The sequence below is a fragment of the Balaenoptera acutorostrata genome, chromosome 19, assembly GCF_949987535.1.
Source record: "Balaenoptera acutorostrata chromosome 19, mBalAcu1.1, whole genome shotgun sequence".
Lineage (NCBI taxonomy): Eukaryota > Metazoa > Chordata > Mammalia > Artiodactyla > Balaenopteridae > Balaenoptera > Balaenoptera acutorostrata.
Genome location: NC_080082.1, coordinates 51,112,786 through 51,134,648, shown reverse-complemented (window position 1 = coordinate 51,134,648; position 21,863 = coordinate 51,112,786). Strand labels below are relative to the sequence as shown.

The window sequence follows — 21,863 nt, the reverse complement described above, 5'->3', positions numbered from 1 at the left end:
GTAATAGTGATTATGAGGGAATTGGGAGTTATTGGCAATTTTTTATAGGAAGAAAATGTTCATCAGTTATTTCAGCACTGATATTTAATGTTTTTTTTTAAGTTTCAAACAAAAAAAGTACTAAAGTTGCATTTAGAAGGCAACTTTTCTAACTGCAAAGTTTAAACAGGCACCAAAATGTTTATCGGTAGTTATTTAGCAAAATGATAGTCGACCACAGAAAAGATTATTATGATACCATTGAAAAGAATGATACATAAACATCTATACTTGCTGAAATAGTAGCATGATAAAAGCAGGTTATGGTACAGCATGCATGTCACGATTACACTAAATAAAGCCTGGAAGGATATGTTGTGATAATTTGAAGTAGTCATCTCTGTTTGGTAGGCTTACAAATAATCTTTATTTTTTTCTTGGTGTCCTTTTTTTTTTTTTTTTTTACAATAAGAAAATATTAATTTTACAAAAGGAAAAAAGAATACAGCTGCCTTCAAAAACAAAGTTATAATTCCACCATGAATTCAAAGATAGCCTATGTAACACAATTTACAGTGTAGTAATTCTGTAGGCCACAGATATAGAAAAGACGGCCCTAAAACATAAGTTAATACAAGCTATATAACCAAAACAGAGAATAAATGGGAAGGAATTATGGAATAAGTAGTTTGGGGATAGAATCTTTTTTGGGGGAAAAGGGTGTTTAATTTAGACCTTGAATTCACATTTTAAAATACATTTGATTAACTTTATGTATAAAATTACAAATACATTAGAAAACAGTGTTAACAGAGTGTAATTGGTTGAAATATGCTGAGGTCCTAACACCTGGTATCTGTGAATGTGATCTTACATGGAAATAAGGTCTTTGCACATATAATCAAGTTAAGATGAGGTCCTTAGGGTGAGCCCTAATGCAATATGACCAGTGTCCATATGAGAGAAGAGACACAGAGAGAACACAGTGTGAAGATGGAGGCAGAGATTGGAGCAATGCATCTACAAACCAAGGTATGTCAAAAATTGCTGTTACAAGAAGCTAGGAGATAGGCATGGAACAGATTCTTCCTCTGAGCCCCAGAAGGAACCAACCTTGCCAACAACTTTGATTGTGGGTTTCAAGGCTCAAAAACTGAGAGAATAAGTTTCTGTTGTTTTAAGCCACCTAGTTTTGTGGTATTTGGTACTTTGTTATAGTAGCCCTAGAAAACTACTACAGAGAGGAACTTTGATCATGCATTATCTGGGATTTTTTGTTTATTTTTTGCATTACCTGTTTTAAAAAATATTATTATAAAGGTTATCAAAAGGGCCTATCATTTATCCAATATGAATTCCTTCATGGTGGATGAGGTCACAGCGACTACCAAAGGCCTTTCCATACTCCTTACAGTCATAAGGGCCTTTCATTTATCCAATATGAATTCCTTCATGGCGGATGAGGTCAGAGCGACTACCAAAGGCCTTTCCACATTCCTTGCAGTCATAAGGTTTCTCACCAGTGTGAATTCTTTGATGTCGAGTAAGGTTTGAGCCTTTATTAAAAGCCTTTCCACATTCATTACATTCATATGGTTTTTCATCTGTATGTATTCTCTGATGTTGAATAAGTTCTGAGCTCTGAATAAAGGCCTTTCCACATTCTTTACATTCATAGAGTTTCTTGCCAGCATGAATTCTGTGATGGTTAGTAAGTGTTGAGGCACTACTAAAGGCCTTCTCACATTCCTTACACTTATAAGGTTTCTCACCAGTATGCATCCTGTGGTGCTGAATAAGCCTTGAATGTTGAGTAAAGGCTTTCCCACATTCCTTACATTCATAAGGTTTCTCACCCGTATGAATTCTCAGATGTGGAAAAAGTTGTGAACTCTTAGTAAAGGCTTTTCCACATACTTTACATTCATAGGGTTTTTCACCAGTGTGAATTCTCTGATGATCATTAAGGTTTGAGCAATAATTAAAGGCTTTTCCACATTCCTTACATTCATAGGGTTTCTCACCAGTGTGAATCCTCTGATGTTGAGAAAAATATGAACTACAACTAAAAGCCTTGCCGCATTCTTTACACTCATAGGGTTTTTCACCAGTGTGAATCCGCTGATGTCGAGCAACAAGTGAGCCACGACTAAAGGATTTCCCACACTCCTTACATTCATAGTTTTTTTCAGCAGAATGAATTCTCTGATGTTGAACAAAGTGTAAGTTTTGATTAAAGGCTTTTCCACATATTTTACATTCACAGGGCTTCTCTTCATTAATAGTTTTTTGATGTGGAATAAGAAACGTGGGCTGAATAAAAGTGGGTATGTCTTCATGGGTAAACATCACTTGACTAAAATGTCTCTTCTTTAGAGAGAGTAACTTGGTCTCACACATGGATTCCAGATCTGGAAGAAAATAAAAAGGCATACGCTCATTTTTCCTATGCTGGGAAAGGTTAAACTTCTGAAAAAGAAATGCAAAGATTAAGCTGAAAATATTTGGGAAAGTAAATGCTTAGACAGTTCTCAAATATGGCTAGGCAATTTGTAAAATTGATAAGAAAAGCACAGACATTAAGGAGAAGCAACAGAGGAAGTTGAAGAGGGTAATTAGGGAAATAGATGACCTCTATAATCCTGGTGTGGATCAGAATCACCTGCAACTTCAATGAATCCACACTATTCAGGGCCATCTTCTACATTATACAGTGATTCTAATCATATATACATTTATATAAGCATATACTCACACACAGAGCGTCATACTATATGTTTTGTTATTTGTGGATAACTGTCATACCTATAGGACTATTAAGGAATAAATGTGTTGAAATGTATAAATGGGTGTGGGGGAGGGTCAGCAACTCTAAGCAAAGGGTATGTTGTTGGCAAATTCACACTGGGGGACAGCCCTCAACAAGTCTAGGGTGCTGAATGAAACTGGTGAGAATGGCAGACACGTAAATTTCTTCTGTGAATACAGCCTCATATATGTTGGGGATTCACTGAAAATAGTTTACCTTGGAATTCTGTGATGCTGATGCTGGGAAAGAGAAATGGAGTCTTCAAGTCATGGCGGTTACTAAGAAGGGAGGAAGCTTGAGTGTTAGAAAGAAGAGAATAAGAATGAAACATTCTCTGTGAGAAAATAGGAACTCCATGTCAACATTTTCTGCCACTCTGCATATGTCTGCTAATTACCATGAGAGCACTGTAAGTATTGATTTGGAGCTTACAAATAAATCTTAGTGAGTAAGTGAATTCATAAATAATCTGTGAGTAATGAGGGTCAATTGTATTTTTAATAAAAGGGGGGCATAATTTCTGTTTAAAATGGCAGACAGTATATATAAGTTTACCAATTCTTGTTCGTGAATCCACAGTTAAATTATAGTAAAAGCTTAACAAGGGGAAAGGAAAACCCCACTAGGACAAAAGATACTGGAGAAGAAACAGTAGCAATAAAACTTGGAAACTGGAAAGCCAATGGATGAGTGATAAGTGAGTGCAGACTGGAGAATATCAAATTGAGCCAACAGTGGGTAAATTCCACAGCACTGATTCATGGTGCAAATCCCTACAAATGCACAAGAATTGGAGGCATCAGGCACTTCTAACAGTGGAGTGCAGAGAACAGTAAAAGCTGAAGGATGAGTTCAAAGACTGTATCTCCTCCCCATCCCACAGGACAGGATGATTATAGTTTTTCATTCTCAACAGAAAACTAGAAATCTAGAAAAATGGAACCAGAGAAAATCTGGACTCAGGAACATCCAGCATAGCTGTGGGCATGGGTACTGAACTGAGAAGAAAGAATTAACAGAAAATATACATACTTGTGATACAGAAAATACATCTGGTCTTTGTTTCCAGTTCCTGGCACAGAGCTTCAAAAACCACTGGAACTTCAAAAACCACTAGACTGTCTTTTGTTATTCACAAGTGTCTTTTGATCATACCTGAATTATGATAAGGAGGTGATTCACAATGGACCCTTAGTTTCAAGGGATGGCACTGGTCACCACTTCCCACAAAATGACACCCCCAGTAAAAAACTTGGCAAGGATTGGGGGAAGGTTCCTGGTTGGTGAACATATCTATGTACCAGAAGAGTACAATGTCAATAACACAAAGTGTGGGTAGTGAGAAGTAAAAGTGTTTTTGTATGTGACTGAAGTAAAATTGTTATCAGCTTAAAACATACTGTTATATTTTTGAAAGCCCAATGATAACCACAAAGAAGATACCTTATAGAGATTACAGAAAAGAAAAATAAAAAGGATTCAAAGCATATCAATACAAAAAAATCAAAGAAACAAAAGGAAGGCAGCAAGAGCGGAAAAGCGGGACAAAAGAACTACAAAAAGAACAGAAAACAATGAACAAAATGGCAATAGTAAATCCTTCAATAATAACTTTAAATGTAAATGGATTAAACTCTCAAATCAAAAGAGACTGGCTGAATGGAGAAAACAACAATATCCAACTATGTGATGTCCTCCAGAGACCCACTTTAGATTTAAGAACACAGATAATGGCTGAAACTGAGGGATGGAAAAAGATAATCCATGCAAATGGTAACCTAAAGAGAGCAAGGGTGGCTATACTTACATCAGATAAAATAGACTTTAAGCTAAAACAGATTTTAAGCTAAAGCTGTCACAAGAAACAAACAAGGATATTATACAATGATAAAATGGTCAATTCACCGAGAAGCTATTACAATTATAAACATACCTGCACCCAATATCAGAGCACTTAAGTATATTAAGCAAACACTGTCAAAACTGAAGGGAGACATAGACAAAAATACAACAGCAGGACACTTCTATAGCCTACTTTCAATAGTAGATAGAAAAATCAGACAGTAAATCAAGAAAGAAAAGCGACTTGAACAATACCATAGGGCAAATGAACCTAAATGACATATATAGAATATTCCATTCAACAGCAGCAGAATATATTCTTATCAAGCATACATGGAACATTCCCTAGGATAGATCACACGTTAGTTCACAAAATAAATCTTAAGAAATTTAAGATGGAAATCATATCAAGTATCTTTTCTGACTACAGTGGAACAAAACTAGAAATCAACAGCAAAAGGAAAACTGGAAAACTCACAAATATGTGGAAATTAAAAACACACTTTTGAACAACCAATGGCCCAAAGAATTAGAAAATATCTTCAGACAAACAAAAACACTTATGGGATGCAGAAAAAGCAGTATGAAGAGGGAATTTTATAGTTCCTACATTGAAAAAGAAGAATCGCAAATATACAACCTAACTTTACATTTCAAGGAACAAACTAAACCCAAAGTTAGCAGAAGGAAGGAAATAATAAAGATTAGGGCAGAGATAAATGAAATAGAGAATAGAAAAACAACAGAAAAGATCAATGGAACTAATAGTTGGTTTATTGAAAAGATAAATAAAATTGACAAACTTTTAGCTAGATTAAGAAAAAAAGAGAGGAGACTCAAATAAAATCAGAAATAAAAGAGACATTATAACTGATGTCACAGAAATAAAAACTATCATAAGAGAATACTATGAACAATTATACACCAAGAAACTGGATAAACTGGAGGAAATGGAAAAATTCCTAGAAACATACAACCTACCAAGACTGAATCATGAAGAAACAGAAAGTCATGAAGAGGGGGCTTCCCTGGTGGTGCAGTGGTTGAGAATCTGCCTGCCAATACAGGGGACACGGGTTCGAGCCCTGGTCTGGGAAGATCCCACATGCCGTGGAGCAACTAGGCCCGTGAGCCACAACTACTGAGCCTGCGCGTCTGGAGCCCGTGCTCCGCAACAAGAGAGGCCATGATAGTGAGAGGCCCGCGCACCGCGATGAAGAGTGGCACCCGCTCGCCGCAACTAGAGGAAGCCCTCCCATAGAAACGAAGACCCAACACAGCCATAAAATAAATAAATAAATAAATAAATAAAAATCACCAAAAAAAAAAAAAAAGAAAGTCATGAAGAAACAGAAAGTCTAAATAGAAAGTCTATAACTAGTAAGGAGACTGAATTAGTAATAAAAAGCCTAGGCTCTTCTTTGTTGGGAGGTTCACTAGTGAATTCTACCACACATTATGCCAATCCTTCTCAAACTCTTCCAAAAAAACTGAAGAGCAGGGAAGACTTCCAAACTCATTTTATGAAGCCAGCATTACCCTCAGACCAAACCCAGACAAGGAAGTCATAAAAAAGAAAATTACAGGCCAATATCCCTGATGAATATAAATGCAAAAATTCTCAACAGCACACTAAAAGGATCATACATCATGACCAACTATGATTTATCCCTAGGATGCAAAGATGGTTCAACATACAAAAATCAATGTGATATACCACATTAACAGAATAAAGGATAAAAATCACACAATCATCTCAATAGATGAGAAGCATTTCATAAAATTCAACATCCTTTCATGACTAAAAACTCTCAACAAACTTAGAAGTAAAATTGTCCCTATTTGAAAATGACATAGAAAACCCTAAAGGCTCCACATAAAAACTGTCAGAATTAAACAAATTTAGTTTTCAGTTGCAGGATACAAAACTACAGTGTTTCTATACACTAACAATAAACAATCTGAAAGGAAATGAGGAAAACAATTCCATTTATAATAGCATCAAAAGGAATTAAATACTTAGGAATAAACTTAAATAGGGAGATGAAAGACTTGTACAGTGAAAACTATAAAACATTGAAGAAATTAAAGATGACACTAAATGGAAAGTGATCGCGTGCTTGTGGACTGGAAGACTTCATATTGTTAAAATGTAATCTACAGATTCAATGCAATCCCTATAAAAATCCCAATGGCATTTTTTTTTTAATTTTATTTATTTATTTATTTATGGCTGTGTTGGGTCTTCGTTTCTGTGCGAGGGCTTCCTCTAATTGCGGCAAGTGGGGGCCACTCTTCATCGCCGTGCGCGGGCCTCTCACCATCACGGCCTCTCCTGTTGCCGAGCACAGGCTCCAGACGCGCAGGCTCAGTAGTTGTGGCTCACGGGCCTAGTTGCTCCGCGGCATGTGGGATCTTCCCAGACCAGGGCTCGAACCCATGTCCCCTGCATTGGCAGGCGGATTCTCAACCACTGCGCCACCAAGGAAGCCCCCAATGGCATTTTTTACAGAAATATTAATAGAAAAAAATTGGAAGAGCTAAAAATAATCTTTAGAAAGTGTAAGAAATCTAAGTGGTATCACACTTTCTGATTTCAAAGTATATGACAAAGCTACAGCAGTTAAAACAGTATGGTACTGGCATAAAGACAATCACATAAACCAATGAAACAGAATATGCTAAGCACATTTTAAAGATTTATTTAACTCATTAATGAGAGGGCCAGAGGAATGATCAAGCTAGTTCCAATTATCTAGGAGAGACTGAGTTCATATGGTATCCTAAAGAAAGAATGCAGGAATAACATCACTAAGTTGGATACAAAAACGAGTTACTGTGTTATAGGATAATAAAACTATACCCTTCAGCTACCTTTTCCACCAGACGAATCATTCACAACTTATCAATCTTTTTAAATTTAACATCTAATTTTAAGAGAACCTGGTCCCTAATGAGTAGTAAATAGTAAGTGAAACAATGATACATTTCCCCAGATAATTAAATAATCCTCGAATGGACCTGATAGATGATACACTGGTATGACATTTGAAAGACATGAAGTATTTATCCTTTTGCATTATTTTCAACTTTAGATATATACCCCAAAGTGGGGCATATGTATACCTGTTTAAGTAGTACCAGATGGCTGTAGAGAAAGGCAACACCACTGTACACTTTCACCAAAAGTGCGTAAGAATTTCTTTGTCCCCACCCACAGTTGTCATTATCCAGCTTTCTACTTTTTTTTTTTTTAAAGTTTTCAGCCTTTTTTTTTTTTTTTTTTTTAATTTATTTATTTATTTATTTATTTATGGCTGTGTTCGGTCTTCGTTTCTGTGCGAGGGCTTTCTCTAGTTGTGGCAAGCGGAGGCCACTCTTCATCGCGGTGCGCGGGCCTCTCACTATCGCGGCCTCTCTTGTTGCGGAGCACAGGCTCCAGACGCGCAGGCTCAGTAGTTGTGGCTCACGGGCCCAGTTGCTCTGCGGCATGTGGGATCTTCCCAGACCAGGGCTCGAACCCGTGTCCCCTGCATTGGCAGGCAGATTCTCAACCACTGCGCCACCAGGGAAGCCCCAGCTTTCTACTTTTCTAGCCTAATAAGTGAAAAGTGATATTTCATTATTGCCTTCATTTGCATTTCTAATTATTAATAAGTATGAACATCTGGTAGGCTTATTAGCATTTTAGCTTTGTTAACCTTTATTGGTATTTTTATTGGGGTCACTAACTTCTTCTTAATTAGCAAGTATCTTCTAGTCTACTCTGCATTAAATTTATCTATTGTGTCCTTCATTTAGCAGAAATCCTTAATTCTGATGTATTTCCAGTTCATGTTTTTGCTGTATGGTTTGTACTTTTGGAGTTTTATTTATTTATTTATTTTTAACAATATTTACTTAAAAAGGGAAAAAGAAAAGCTTCAAAACCAGAGTGTGATGCCCTGTTAAGTATGTCTAATATGCATTCAAAGTATTGGAAAGCAATTTTACCAAAGGGCAATGTCACTAGGACATGTGGACCGTAATTACAAAAGAAACTTTGAAACATAAAGGTGCCCATGGAAAAGAATAAAGAGAGGGAACAACGGCAAGGACACAGAACAATGAGCAGGTGCTTTGAGAGTAAGACTCTAAGAAATGACTTGGACATTGGCCCAGGGCTGAGGTGGATATCTGGCCAACAGTCTGGGTTCCGAAGGGGAAGAATACAATTAGCAGGATTCGAGAAGGCACTGCTGCAGCCTCCAAACAAGTCTCTAGTTCTCATTCCCAAGTGGATATGCTTTCCAGATTTCAACAAGGTCTCCTTGGGAGGATTAGCTCTCCGCTGTGTAGTAATGATACAGAATACCTAAGAGAACATGGTCTATGATGGGGAAGATCCAACACGACCAGCAGCTTTTGCATGTGTTGCTTTTTGGAGGGTCCTTGCTACCCCTTCCATGTTTGTTTGTTTTTAAAATATTTATTTATTTTGGCTGCACTGGGTCTTAGTTGCAGCACGTGGGATCTTTAGTTATGGTATGCACGAGGGCTTCTTAGTTGCAGCACACAGACTCTTAGTTGAGGCATCCATGTGGGATCTAGTTCCCCAACCAGAGATCGGACCCAGACCCCCTGCATTGGGAGCACAGAGTCTAACCCACTGGAGCACCAGGGAAGTCCCCCACTTCCAGGTTTAAAGTCATTCAGAGGCACATCACCAATATAGTACTGCTTGAGCACTTCTCTGGCCTCAGACGAGTGGCCTACATCTTCAAAGCTTTCAGTTGCATCTCCACGAGCTTGTTCCAGCAGAACCTCTTCTCCACCAGGATGCTCGTTAAGAAAGCAGGTGACATCACAGACTTGCCCATGGATCACCAGCCATATCTCCTTCAGGGAGTTGCACTTTGCCACCTCCTCCAATCAATAAAAGGTAACTGAGGTCTCGACTCCCTTGCCCTTTCCCATTGCTGCTGCTTGCTTCCACAGTCGCCACTGGGCCTAAGGTAGCTCTTCTCCACCGCTATCCAGGTTTCCGCTGCCAACTTCCTTGAGGTAGACTTCGTGCTCCTACTTTTGGAGTTTAAGGTAAGTTATCTTTCTTTGTCTATTTTTCACAAAGATTTTCTCTTTAAAAAGTTTAAATATTTAAAAATTTCCTTTTTAAATAATAGTTTTACCTTTCATGTTATATATTTAATACTATTTAATTAATTATTAAAAAGTGGAAAAAGAATAAACAGAGACCATGTGTAAAAGTATGGGGTCAAGGAAAGATAGAGAAGGGAGTGAGTAAGCAAGTTGGTAGGGAGGAAAAGCCATAAGAGAGACACAGGGAAATAAAAACAAAAAAAGGAAAAATACTCCTGAGGCTAAGCAAACCTTGGATCTGAAAAATAAGAAGGTGATATTAGATATTAAAAAATACAAGCCAAAGAAATAAAGACACTCGTACTGGCATTACACCATAACAAGACAATAGAGTGTGGAGAAAGACTCATATATGCGAATTTATTACCCAATAAAGATGGCACCAGAAATCAATGAAGAAAGCTCAATTCTTTTACAGATGATAGAGAGGAAAATGATTCAATTTATGGAGGAAAAAAATTCTGGATCCCTGCTTATAAAATATTTAAGGCTAGCTGAGACCTACTGAGGGCAAGGAAGGAGATTCACAAACTCCTGCCTAGGTTCCTAGAGCTTTGTTGAATCCAGAATTCTCTCTCAATGGAGGCATGGTTTATTTCTATCACTATCTCGATAGGTTACATCTACTTCCAAGGATCCAACAATTAATTTCTACTTGAATCAATACCACTTCTGTATTTTTTGACTGTTCTATAACTTTCTTCTGAGCTTCCTATTTGTTCTTCTTGTTTGCTGAATTCTACTTTGTAGAAATAATTTACAGAAATGTTCTAGCTCCCACATTAAACAATGAATTTCTTAATAAGTCTACATATTTTTTAAACTATGTAGCACCTAGCAGACTACTTGCACAAATTAAAAAATCAAACTTTTTTAGAAGACTGTTCCAAAATGTTAATTCTCCAGAAACTGATGTATAAATTTATTTTAACCTTAATCAAAATGTCAGCAGTTATTTTTATGTGTGTGTGAATATTAATAAGCTGATTCTAAAATTTATAATGAGGACTTCCCTGGTGGTGCAGTGGTTAAGAATCTGCCTGCCAATGCAGGGGACACAGGTTTGAGCTGTGGTCTGGGAAGATCCCACATGCCGCGGAGATACTAAGCCCGTGTGCCACAACTACTGAGCCTGCGCTCTAGAGACCATAAGCCACAACTACTAAAGCCCATGTGCCTGGAGCCCGTGCTCTGCAACAAGAGAAGCCACCGCAATGAGGAGCCCGTGCACAGCAATGAAGATACAACGCAGCCAAAAATAAATAAATTTATGAAAAATAATTATAATAAAATAAAATAAAATTTATATGAAAATTACCAAGACGAAGAAGCAGAAGAACTTGCTCTGCCAGATAATAAACCTTATTATAGACTACAGTACTATTATAGTGTGGTATTGGGACAAAGGTAGACAAGCCAATGGAACAGAATAAAGTTCAGAGACAGACTCACAGATATGGCAACACATGATTTATGACAAAGGTAGCATTATAGAGAGAGGGAAAAAGTCCTTTCAGTATACACTGCCTGGTCAATTGGATATTTATGTGGAAAAATAATGAAATTTGACCCCTACTTCATACTATATACAAATATCAGCTCTAGGAAACTGGAGATCTAAATGTAAAAGGTAAAACAATAAAGCTACTAGAATATAACACAGGAAGCATCTTCATGACTTTGGGGTAGGCAATGAGTCCTACACAGAACACAAAAAGCAACAACTATAAAGGAAAAGATAGGTAAGCTTGACTACTTAAAATTAATAAAATTAGAAGACAGCACTAAAAGAATAAGAAAGTAAGCTACAGAGTGGTAGATGACATTTACAAAGGCTCATATACAGAATATACAAAAAACTCCTTCAAATCACTAAGAAAAATGAAGACAACCTAATGAATAGAACCAAGAAACTTAAACGGGCAAGTCACAGAACACACACACACACACACACACACACACACACACCCACAGAATGTCTAAAATTAAAAGGTCTAGCAATATCAAGAACTGGCAAGGGCTTCCCTGGTGGTGCAGTGGTTAAGAATCCGTCTGCCAATGCAAGGAACACGGGTTTGAGCCCTGGTCCGGAAGGATCCCACATGCCACGGAGCAACTAAGCCCGTGGGTCACAACTATTGAGCCTGCTCTCTGGAGCCTGCGAGCCACAACTGCTGAGGCCCGCACGCCTAGAGCCTGTGCTCCGCAACAAGAGAAGCCACTGCATTGAGAAGCCCACGCACTGCAACAAAGAGTAGCCCCTGCTTGCCGCAACTAGAGAAAGCCCACATGCAGCAACGAAGATCCAACGCAGCCATAAATAAATAAATTTATTTTAAAAAAAGAACTGGCAAGAATGCAGAGCAATAGCAACTTTCACACTGCTAGTGGAAGTATAAATTGGTATAACCACTTTGGAAAACTGGCATTATCTTTTAAAATTGAACCAACACATATCCTATTACCCAGTAATTCCACTCCTGGGTATACATCCAAAAGAAATGTGTACATATATGCACCAAAGGAATGTTCACATAGCTAAAAACTGGAAAACAACCCAACGGTCAATAGTAGAAAGGATATTTATTTATAATAATTAGCAATATATAATACATACTATAAAATATATTCATAGAATGGAATACAGCATAGCACTGAGAATGAACTAACATCAGCTATATGCAATAACATGGATGATGTGTCCCATAAACATAAAGTTGAGAAAATACAAAGGCAAAAAAATAAATACTGTATGATTCCACTTATATTCAGCTCAGAAAAAGGCAAAATTATTTCATGGAGTTAGAAGTCAAGAGGAGGACAAAGAGGCTAGTGATTGGAAAAGGGCAGAAACGATTCTAAGGTGCTAGTAATTTTCTATTACTTGTCTGAAGTGGTGGTTACATGGATGCATTCACTTGTAATTCTTCACACTATACAATCACTCATGTAGTTTCCATATGTATGTTATATCTGAATTTTTTTAATGTAAAAAAAAATCAAATGTTTGATAAATGAAACAATGAACTACTATCCAGGACAACCTGGTTAATGAAGTTAACAAATACTTGGAAAGTAGATAAAATGAAAACCAGTATCGGAACACATACACACAACACACACACACTTCTTAGGGTGGGAATATCTACTGTTAATACAAGTCTAAATGCAGCAGATCCTATGAAGGAATGAAATCTAAAAGGTAGGTAGAATAACTCTTGGAAATGACAAAGGAAGGTACTTGCTACCTTGGACTAGGAATAAAGTATAAGAGAAAAAAAGCAAGATACCTCTTTTACGGAAGAGGGCTTGGGTTTTTGAGGGGAGTTTTCTGATAACATATAGGTAATACCTCCTCAGGTTCTGCTCCTGCTCTATCACCTTTCACTTACCTGAACAAAGGCCTCTCGTCAGCTCTCTGTCAACCATCCAGGGCTCTTTTCCTTGTTCCAATAAGGAGATCACAGCTGGCTTAGAGCTGGAAAGTCCTGATCACAAGAAAAGACATGGGACATGGTTATGCTGTTGGTGTCCCAGAAACCAGATCCAGTCCCTTGGTGATCAAGAAAGAGATGCCCCTATAGGGAAGGACCGGAGAAAGATGAAGATGAAGCTTCAGCCACAGCCCAGCAGAGCTGCCCATTTCCAACTCTTCCATTCCATTCCAACTCAACCATTCCTTGGGGAACAGAGTGCAGAAATTTAGCTGGTTACTTGAAATGAGGAATTCACAATGGAGAAAGGAGACATTCCCAAGGGCAGACTCTGAATTTCGGGGGAGAGTTATCCTTACCCACTGAAACCAGGTTGCTGAAATTCTCCAACATCACTTCTTTGTATAAATTCATCTGACCAGAGTCCAGGCACTCCCATTCCTCCTGAGAGAAGTTTATAGACACATCCCTGAACATCACTGACCCCTGAAACAACAAACGTGCTTTCACAATGGAAAGAGAGAAGAAAAAGATGATAGTAGATGAGGTGGTAGAGGGCTCTACAGAAAAGGACAGGGATTATTAAGCAAACTGAAGGAGTTGGAATCGATTATATCAATATAAGTCAAGACATATCTCCTATATACAGAGGGGTATGTCTAGGAATGTGCAAACAGAGTGGACTTTTCCAATGAGATGATATAGCAAGCATGCAGTTCAGTGCCTGGCCACAGTAAAGTCTGCATAAATGAGAATTCCTTCCCATGTTCCCTTTAAGCCCCAAGAGAGGGAAAAATGTGACGGACTTAAAAAAAAAAAAACAAACCTTATGATATATTTTGGAGTAAAATTTCAGAATATCAGGGAAAAACAGAACTTTCTAAAAGCTTCTGTGGATCACATAAAAATTTTTCAGGAATCAGAATGGCAATGGATTTCTCAACAGCACCATTTAAAACAAGAAAATGAAGTGATTTCTTTAATATTACAAAAAACAACAAATTCTGGCCGAGAATTCCACACACAGCCAAAGCTAATATGAAGATAATATATGAAGCAAGATTAAATACCAAAATTGGTTTGCAATAGTTAAGTCATGCTTTTCCCCTAAAAGGGGACGGAGGGGTGGTAATCCACGAGATAAGCTATAAATTCTTAGAAGAATTCCTTGATCGGAAATTATGGCTTTGCGTTTTGTTGTTCTATTTCCTGAAAATAACTTGGAGATGCTCCTGATTTGTCCACCTACTGCTTTGATTCCTTGGATACCACTCATTCTTTCACTTTAAGCAAAAACAAGTAATTGTTGCAGAGGTCTCTGTATTTTGCAGCTGCCCTCTTGTAAGATGCACTTTTCCCAAATAAAACAATTTTTAAAACCCATTAAAAAAAAGAAAGATTAAATACCAAGTTAGTGCGACGATTAAATCAAGACAATTCTAGGGACTTCCCTGGCGATCCAATGGTTAAGACTCCACACTTCCAATGCAGGGGGCGTGGATTCGATCCCCGGTTGGGGAACTAAGATCCCACAAGTCATGTGGTGCAGCAAAAAAAAAAAAAAAAAAAAAAAGACAATTGTAGAACCACAGAGAATGAATGTTAAATTATCTCCTGTCTAGCTTTTCTCACGAAGCTACTGGCCTAAGTGTTCCATCAAAATTAGAGAGTAAATTAAGAAAATGAAAGGTATTATATTCTGAAACTAGAAAACTAACATGAGAATGGTGAACAAAGTCCAGTATAATTGTAAAAGGCAAGTCCCCGAACAATATCTAGACCTAGAGAGCAGACCTAGAGAGCAACACCTAGAACAGGAGTATAGAGGACTATAGTAAAGAAACTGACTACTGAGCAAAGAAAAGAGGAGTTCAGATTAAAGAAACAAAGCAGCTTAGTAGGTCCCCCTTTTCACACTGTAAGCTTCTAGCCTGAAGCAAGTCTGAGCTCAGAGAAAAGGCTTTAAATGAAATTTGCACATTATTACACTCAACTAGAGGTTGTAATTAGTAAAATGAGACTGATCTTGTGACTGAAAATAACCAAAGAATACCAAAGAGTGATCAAAACAATTATAGGGACTACACAAGCTTTTATTCAGGGCAACAAAAACATTAGCCATAGAATTGAGAGTGGAAATTATAGGGGAAAAAAATTCTTTTGCTTGCTCCCTATGGAGTCCTGCTTATTTCAAAGTGTTGGTTATAAGTTGATTTGATTTTCCAGGTACACAGTCATAGCATCTGCAGAAAGTAATAATCTTACACTCTCTTTTCTAATTTTTCCTCTTGTCTAAGTGCTTTGGTTAATACCTACAGAACAAAGTTAAATAACATTGGTAATGCTGTATACCCTTGTCTTTTTCTGATTTTACCTGGAATGTTTCAGATATTTCCTGATTAAACATTAGGTTAGCTTCTAAGAACAAAATTCATTTTTTTCCTTTCAAAACTTATTTTCCACTACAGTATACTACCTCCCTAGAGTTACTCCCATTAATATTGGGCAATAATCTTCATTACAGAGATGGCGAGTGTAATTAGAGGTTGATGGGGGAAGGGAACCAGATGCTCTGTTCGGGCTTTGGCACAGGAGAATGGATTAGAAAGACTCAGCCCTTTTCTGAAGAAATTCAGATAGAAAGGCCTTAAACTGAACAGACTTGGGGAGACTGATTCTCATCCTGATTTTCTTTGCCTCAGTACCAAACACACATTTTTAAAATTGAGAGTTCCAAATTTAGTTTCAGCTCCCAATTTATACCTTCAGAAAACACAATCCCTATTCTGAGTCCTCTACCTTTGTACACTCTAATTTTCAGATATGAGAATCATAAAGTGAACTGATAGCCTTATGATTTGGTGAGGTCCCCAAGATTAGAAGTGTTGAAACATAACTGAATAAAGATATTTTTTTCTACCAGTTAGAGGAAGAACCCAAAAACTCTAGCTACCTGCCATGCCCTCCACTCCTGTCCTGAAACAAGGCAAAGTTCTTTTGCCTAATGTTGCTTTGATTTTAGCTACAAGTATTAACTCTAAAAACCAAAAAGAAAGTAATAGACCAAAAAAAAAAAGGAGAGAAATTATAACCTATGTATAATTAGAGCCTAAGAAGAAGAGAGAGAATGAGGCAGGGCAATCTTTGAAGATGGCTGAGGATATTCCTGAACACCTATCCACAAATTCAAAAACTCTTAACAAATTCCAAGCAGATAAATAAAAAGAAATGCACATTTAGGCACATCATACTTGAGTTACAGAAAGCCAAAGACAGAGAGAAAGCCTTAAAAACAGCCAGAGGAAGAAAAGTCAAATTACCTCAAATGAGGAGCTAGAATAATTAAAAATAGGTTAAGTAAATAAATGGGATTATCGTTTTAAATATAAATATAGAATATTTGCATAACCTTGGGACAGGGAAGGATTTCCTAAATAAGATACAAAAAGATACCACCAAGGGAAAAAAATTTGATAAAAAATTAGGGGGACTTCCCTGGTGGTGCAGTTGTTAAGAATCCGCCTGCCAATGCAGTAGACACGGGTTCGAGCCCTGGTCCAGGAAGATCCCACATGCTGCAGAGCAACTAAGCCTGTGCACCACAACTACTGAGCCCGCACACCACAACTACCAAAGCCTGTGTGTCCTAGAGCCCGTGCTATTAACTACCGAAGCCCGCGCGCCTAGAGCCCGTGCTCTGCAAAAGAGAAGCCACGGCTCCCTGGTGGCGCAGTGGTTGAGAATCTGCCTGCCAATGCAGGGGACATGGGTTCGGGTCCTGGTCTGGGAAGATCTCACGTGCCGCGGAGCAGCTGGGCCCATGAGCCACTATTGCTGAGCCTGCGTGTCTGGAGCCTGTGCTCCGCAACAAGAGAGGCCGTGATAGTGAGAGGCCCGCGCACCGCGATGAGGAGTGGCCCCCGCTTGCCACAGCTAGAGGAAGCCCCTGCACAGAAACGAAGACCCAACACAGCCATAAAAAATAAATAAATAAATAAAGTAAATAAATTTTAAAAAAAAAGAGCTATTATATGTAAGTTTAAAAAAAAAAAAAGAGAAGCCACGGCAATGAGAAGCCCGCACACTGCAACAAAGACTCAACGCAACCAAAAATAAAAAATATATAATTAAAAAAATTCAAATTTTATTCATAAAACTACCTTAAGGGAAGTGATAAAACAATCCAAATAGTAGTAAAATATAATCAATAAAGGATCCATATCCAGATAATATAAAGAATTCCCATGAATCAATAAGAGATAATCCAGGGACTTCCCTGGTGGCGCAGTGGTTAAGAATCCGCCTGCCAATGCAGGGGACACAGGTTCCTGGTCCGGAAAGATCCCACATGCCACGGAGCAACTAAGCCCGTGTGCCACAATTACTGAGGCTTGAGCGCTAGAGCCCGTGAGCCACAATTACTGAGCCCGCATGCCACAACTACTGAAGCCTGCCCACCTAGAGCCCGTGCTCTGCAACAAAGAGAAGCCACCACAATGAGAAGCCCGTGCACCGCAACGAAAAGTAGCTCTCCGCAACTAGAGAAAGCCTGTGCGCAGCAATGAAGACCCAACAGAGCCAAAAATAAATAAATAAATAAATAAATAAATAATTTATATATTAAAAAAAAAGATAATCTAAGAGCAAAATAAAAGATTTCACAGGTGTGTCACAAAAGAAGAAACCCTGATAACCAATAAACATATGAAGTGGTGTTCAATCTCATTATTAATCATGGAAATTGCAACTCAAACCTATGTGCATCTATGTATATGTGTTTGTACAAATAAATATTTTAAATAAGTGTTTAAAGATTTCATGTCTGACACAACTCATCTGACGAATAAACCATAACTCATTCACAAAAAATAGTGTATCTTTGAAAAATGGTATTTACAAAGATCATTTGACAACACAGGAGAATGATACTTTTTAGTGAAAATGTAGGATATAAAATGGTAAATGAAGCATAATTTGATTTTGGAAAAATAATGAAAATACACCAAAATATTAACACTAGTTATTTGAGTGGTCTCATTTCATTTTTTCTTGGTAATCTGTGTTTTTAAAATCTCTAAACCATTATGCTTTTATTTTAAAGTCATAATAAATATTGCATTTAAAAAGAAGAAAACTTGGGACTTCCCTAGAGGTCCAGTGGTTGGGACTTCGCCTTCCAATGTAGGGGGTGCAGGTTTGACCCCTGGTGGGGGAGCTGGGATGCCACATGCCTTGCAGCCAAAAAACCAAAGCATAAAACAGAAGCAATATTGTAACAAATTCAATAAAGACTTTGAAAGTGGTCCACATCAAAAAAAAAAATCTAAAAAAATTTAAAATATAAAAATAAAAAGAAGAAAACATGGCAAACAGAGTGGAGCCATTTTCCAAATAAGTAAACGTTAGGTATATGGGAGTTATTGTGCTTCAGCAGCAGGCTCAACTATCCTTTTCTCCAGTGGGAAAATTATAGGAACCTATAATCAAATGGCATCTTTATTAAGCATTAACTTTCAGAAGAACGAAAGAAAAGAGGAAACCCCAACATACCCTGAAAACTGCTTGTAGAAGTTCAGCATGCATTGTTTCCTTCTCTTCTGCGCCTCACCTGGAGAAGGATAGAACTTGGAAAGTAGAAAGTCATCGTAAGACACCAGGTTTTTCTTGTTGCTCAAACTGGTCAGGTCACAGGTCAGCCCCATCCCCATCCCCCAGCACATAAAGGGAATGAGATAGAGGAATGGGGCGTCCCGTCCAATCCCAGTGTCTCAGGAGAAAGCTGAGGTTACTGCTGTTGAGGTCAATAATCTAACCAAACCTCACAGAGATTTCCTAAGGACAGAGTTCTGGAGTAACGATCGCACAGTTGACAGGAGCCTCATACCCATACACACAGTGCCACATACCTTAAGCAGTCATTCTTAAAACAAGGGAACACGCACTCCACATCCGCACACAGAGCCAAACATGTATCACAGATACAATTGCAAATTCAACACGAAACACATACACTCGCACAGTCGCAGGTACCCCAGTGTCGCGGGGTCACAAGGACACACCACCATAGGGGGGGCACAGTCACAGTTCCACAATGACAGGCATCCTATATCTGCACACGGGTCGCATAACCTCCCCCTTCTCACGCCGCTCCGCCCGCACAGGCCCAAGTACCGAGCTCCATATCGGCCTCCGGTCTCCTCAACTTAGGCCTTTCGGGTCCCCGGGGGTCCGAAGCTGCAGAGCTGAACCAGTTCCCCCAGGTGCCAACGACCTCACCTCAAGGATCTAACGCTCCCGCCAGGCGTGATGAAAAGTTCGAGTTCCCGCGAGAAGAGCACGCGTCGCCGGACCCTCTGGGAAATGTGGTCCACAGCGAGCCCCACGGCCGATTCCTCTCAGCGCCCTCGCTGGGTCCACCCGAAACGACTGCTCCTGCAACTCTCAGAGTTTAGCCAGGTCTCAGAGTTGCAGTTCGCGGTAACTCGGCACGCTCGGGCTCAGCCACCAGAGCAGACCTGGCTCACCAGCCTCCCTCACACAGGAAACTCCTGCTCCGTTCTGGCCGGAAGTTGAGTCGGGCCGCGAGGGCTTCTGGGAGGCGGTGTGTAGTGGAACTTCCGTTGGGAGGCGGGCGCGGAGGGTTGGTTCGGCGTTACCAGCGCCTGGCTCGGGCCATCGTGCGTGTCACCTTCACCCAGCCTCCCAGAAACTGCGCGCTAGATGCGCGCTCGGGCGTTTCCGGCAGGTGACGCTACCGCGTCCCCGGAGCGGGACATGAAGGAGGGCCTCAAGCAATCTGGGCTGAACCAGCGCGCGCCGCTGACGGGGCGGAGCCTTTAAGGAGGCCCAGAGTGTCCGGAGTAGTGGCAGTGCAGAGTGCTCGGGGTGGGAGTACGCTCCTGGAGCGTGGCTGGAGTTGTTGGAACAAGAAACGGGTGAAGAGTTAGTGTGTGTGTGATTATGATGGTCTATGGGGTTGTGATCCTGTGTGTGTGTGTGTGTGTGTGTGTGTGTGAGATTGTGATGATGCGACAGTGATGGGGGTGTGGTTGTGTTGAGTGTGGTGGAGTAATTGTGATGGGATATTTGTGTCATGGTGATGTTTGTAATTGTCTGTGATTTATGATAACGTGTGTGGTGTTGTCTGTGATTGTCAGGTAGATGTGCAGAGTGTGGAGGTGTTTGCAGTTGTGATATGTGTAGTGGTTCTTGTCTTACCTCATTTGACGTTTGTGTAGCCTTTGGCATAATTGGTAACCGCATGAAAAAATTTTCTGTATTTGGTTTCACGTGGTCTTTCCTCCCCATTGGCCACTCTTTCTTAGTCTCCTTTGCTGCCCTTTTTTGCCCCCAGCAGTTCTTGGCCCGGTTCTGTTGCGCTCCAGTTTCCCTTGGTGATCTTTTCCAGATTTATTATTTCATCTTCCTATGTCTTCTTTTATTATATGTATTAGTTATTGTGATCATAATAATGCTGCCTAACAAACCACTCTTAAACTCAGTGGCATGAAACAGCAAGCATTTATTCTCTTGTTCACAGGTTTGCAGGTTCTGTGTTCAGCTTATCTAGGCTGGGCTTGCCTGGGTGGCTGGACTGCAGAATCGATTCAGACCTGCTCCACATGTATTCTTTCTGCAGCTCAGGCTAAAAGGACAGTGGTTACCAGGACATGTGCTTCTCCTGGTGGATCACCAGCATACAAGACAGATCATAAAAACACCCTTAAAAACCTCTGCTCCAAAGTATACTAATATTAGGTTAGCTAAAGCTATTCAGGTGCCTAAGTGTAACGTTAATTACACCCAGTCAGAGGGCAAGGCAAAGTTAAATGGCAAAAAGTGTGAATGTGTAATCCTCTTAGCAGAGGGTGAAACATTGGGACCAAGATTCCAATCTACGACATTAAGAAACATGCCTCTTTATCCTGGTGAATGTCTTTTAGTCCATGTTCTCATTTGTCTGATAATATTGCTTCTCACGTTTTGTTATTGTATTTTCCAGGAATTTCATTTTACAACCCCTTCCCTTTATGTCTTTATACTTCAGGTCTGTCTCTTGTTAAGAACATATTGCTGGGCTTTTCCCCTTTTTATCCTCTTTGACTGTTATTTTAATAGGTGAGTTTAATTCATTTACATTTATTGTGATTGCTGATGAAAATTTGTTTTATTTTCTATTATGCCTTATTTTTTATTGTGCAGGTTTACCTTATCCCCATTTCTTTCTCCAATGCTTTGGTTTCTTATCCTTGAATTTTTTTTTAAATTAATTAATTAATTTATTTTTGGCTGCGTTGGGTCTTCGTTGCTGCGTGTGGGCTTTCTCTAGTTGTGGTGAGCGGGCTTCTCATTGCAGTGGCTTCTCTTGTTGCAGAGAACGGGCTCTAGGGCATGCGGGCTTCAGTAGTTTTGGCTCATGGGCTCTAGAGCTCAGGCTCAGTAGTTGTGGTGCACGGGCTTAGTTGCTCCGCGACATGTGGGATCTTCCTGGACCAGGGCTCGAACCCATGTCCCCTGCATTGTCAGCCGTATTCTTAACCACTGTGCCACCAGCAAAGCCCTCTTATCCTTGAATTTTTAACATGCATGTTTAACAAAACCCAAACTTAAATAAGGTTTTAGAACACTTGAACTCCAAACTACCCACCCATTTCTATGTT

At 39.3% G+C, this 21,863-nt stretch overlaps 2 protein-coding genes across 11 annotated transcripts in view; one reads left to right on the top strand and one right to left on the bottom strand.

Moving 5' to 3' along the window:
- Window positions 1-230: 230 nt before the first annotated feature.
- On the bottom strand, window positions 231-19,880 carry ZNF829 (zinc finger protein 829). The gene is made up of 5 exons (XM_007165215.2): window positions 19,375-19,880; window positions 18,754-18,827; window positions 13,563-13,689; window positions 13,162-13,257; window positions 231-2,390 (listed from the first exon to the last, which is right to left on the bottom strand). The coding sequence occupies exons 2-5, from the start codon at window positions 18,784-18,786 to the stop codon at window positions 1,411-1,413; spliced, it is 1,236 nt and encodes a 411-aa protein (XP_007165277.2). The 5' UTR covers window positions 18,787-18,827; window positions 19,375-19,880; the 3' UTR covers window positions 231-1,410.
- Window positions 19,818-21,863, top strand: part of ZNF568 (zinc finger protein 568) — a 41,255-nt gene continuing 39,209 nt past the window's right edge. For 4 of the 10 annotated variants that reach the window (XM_028165082.2, XM_007165208.3, XM_007165205.2 and 1 more), the window contains exons 1-2: window positions 19,818-20,138; window positions 21,251-21,321. The gene's annotated coding sequence lies outside the window, so the exon portion shown is untranslated. The other 6 variants (XM_057533302.1, XM_028165080.2, XM_028165076.2 and 3 more) reach the window with 5 other exon arrangements.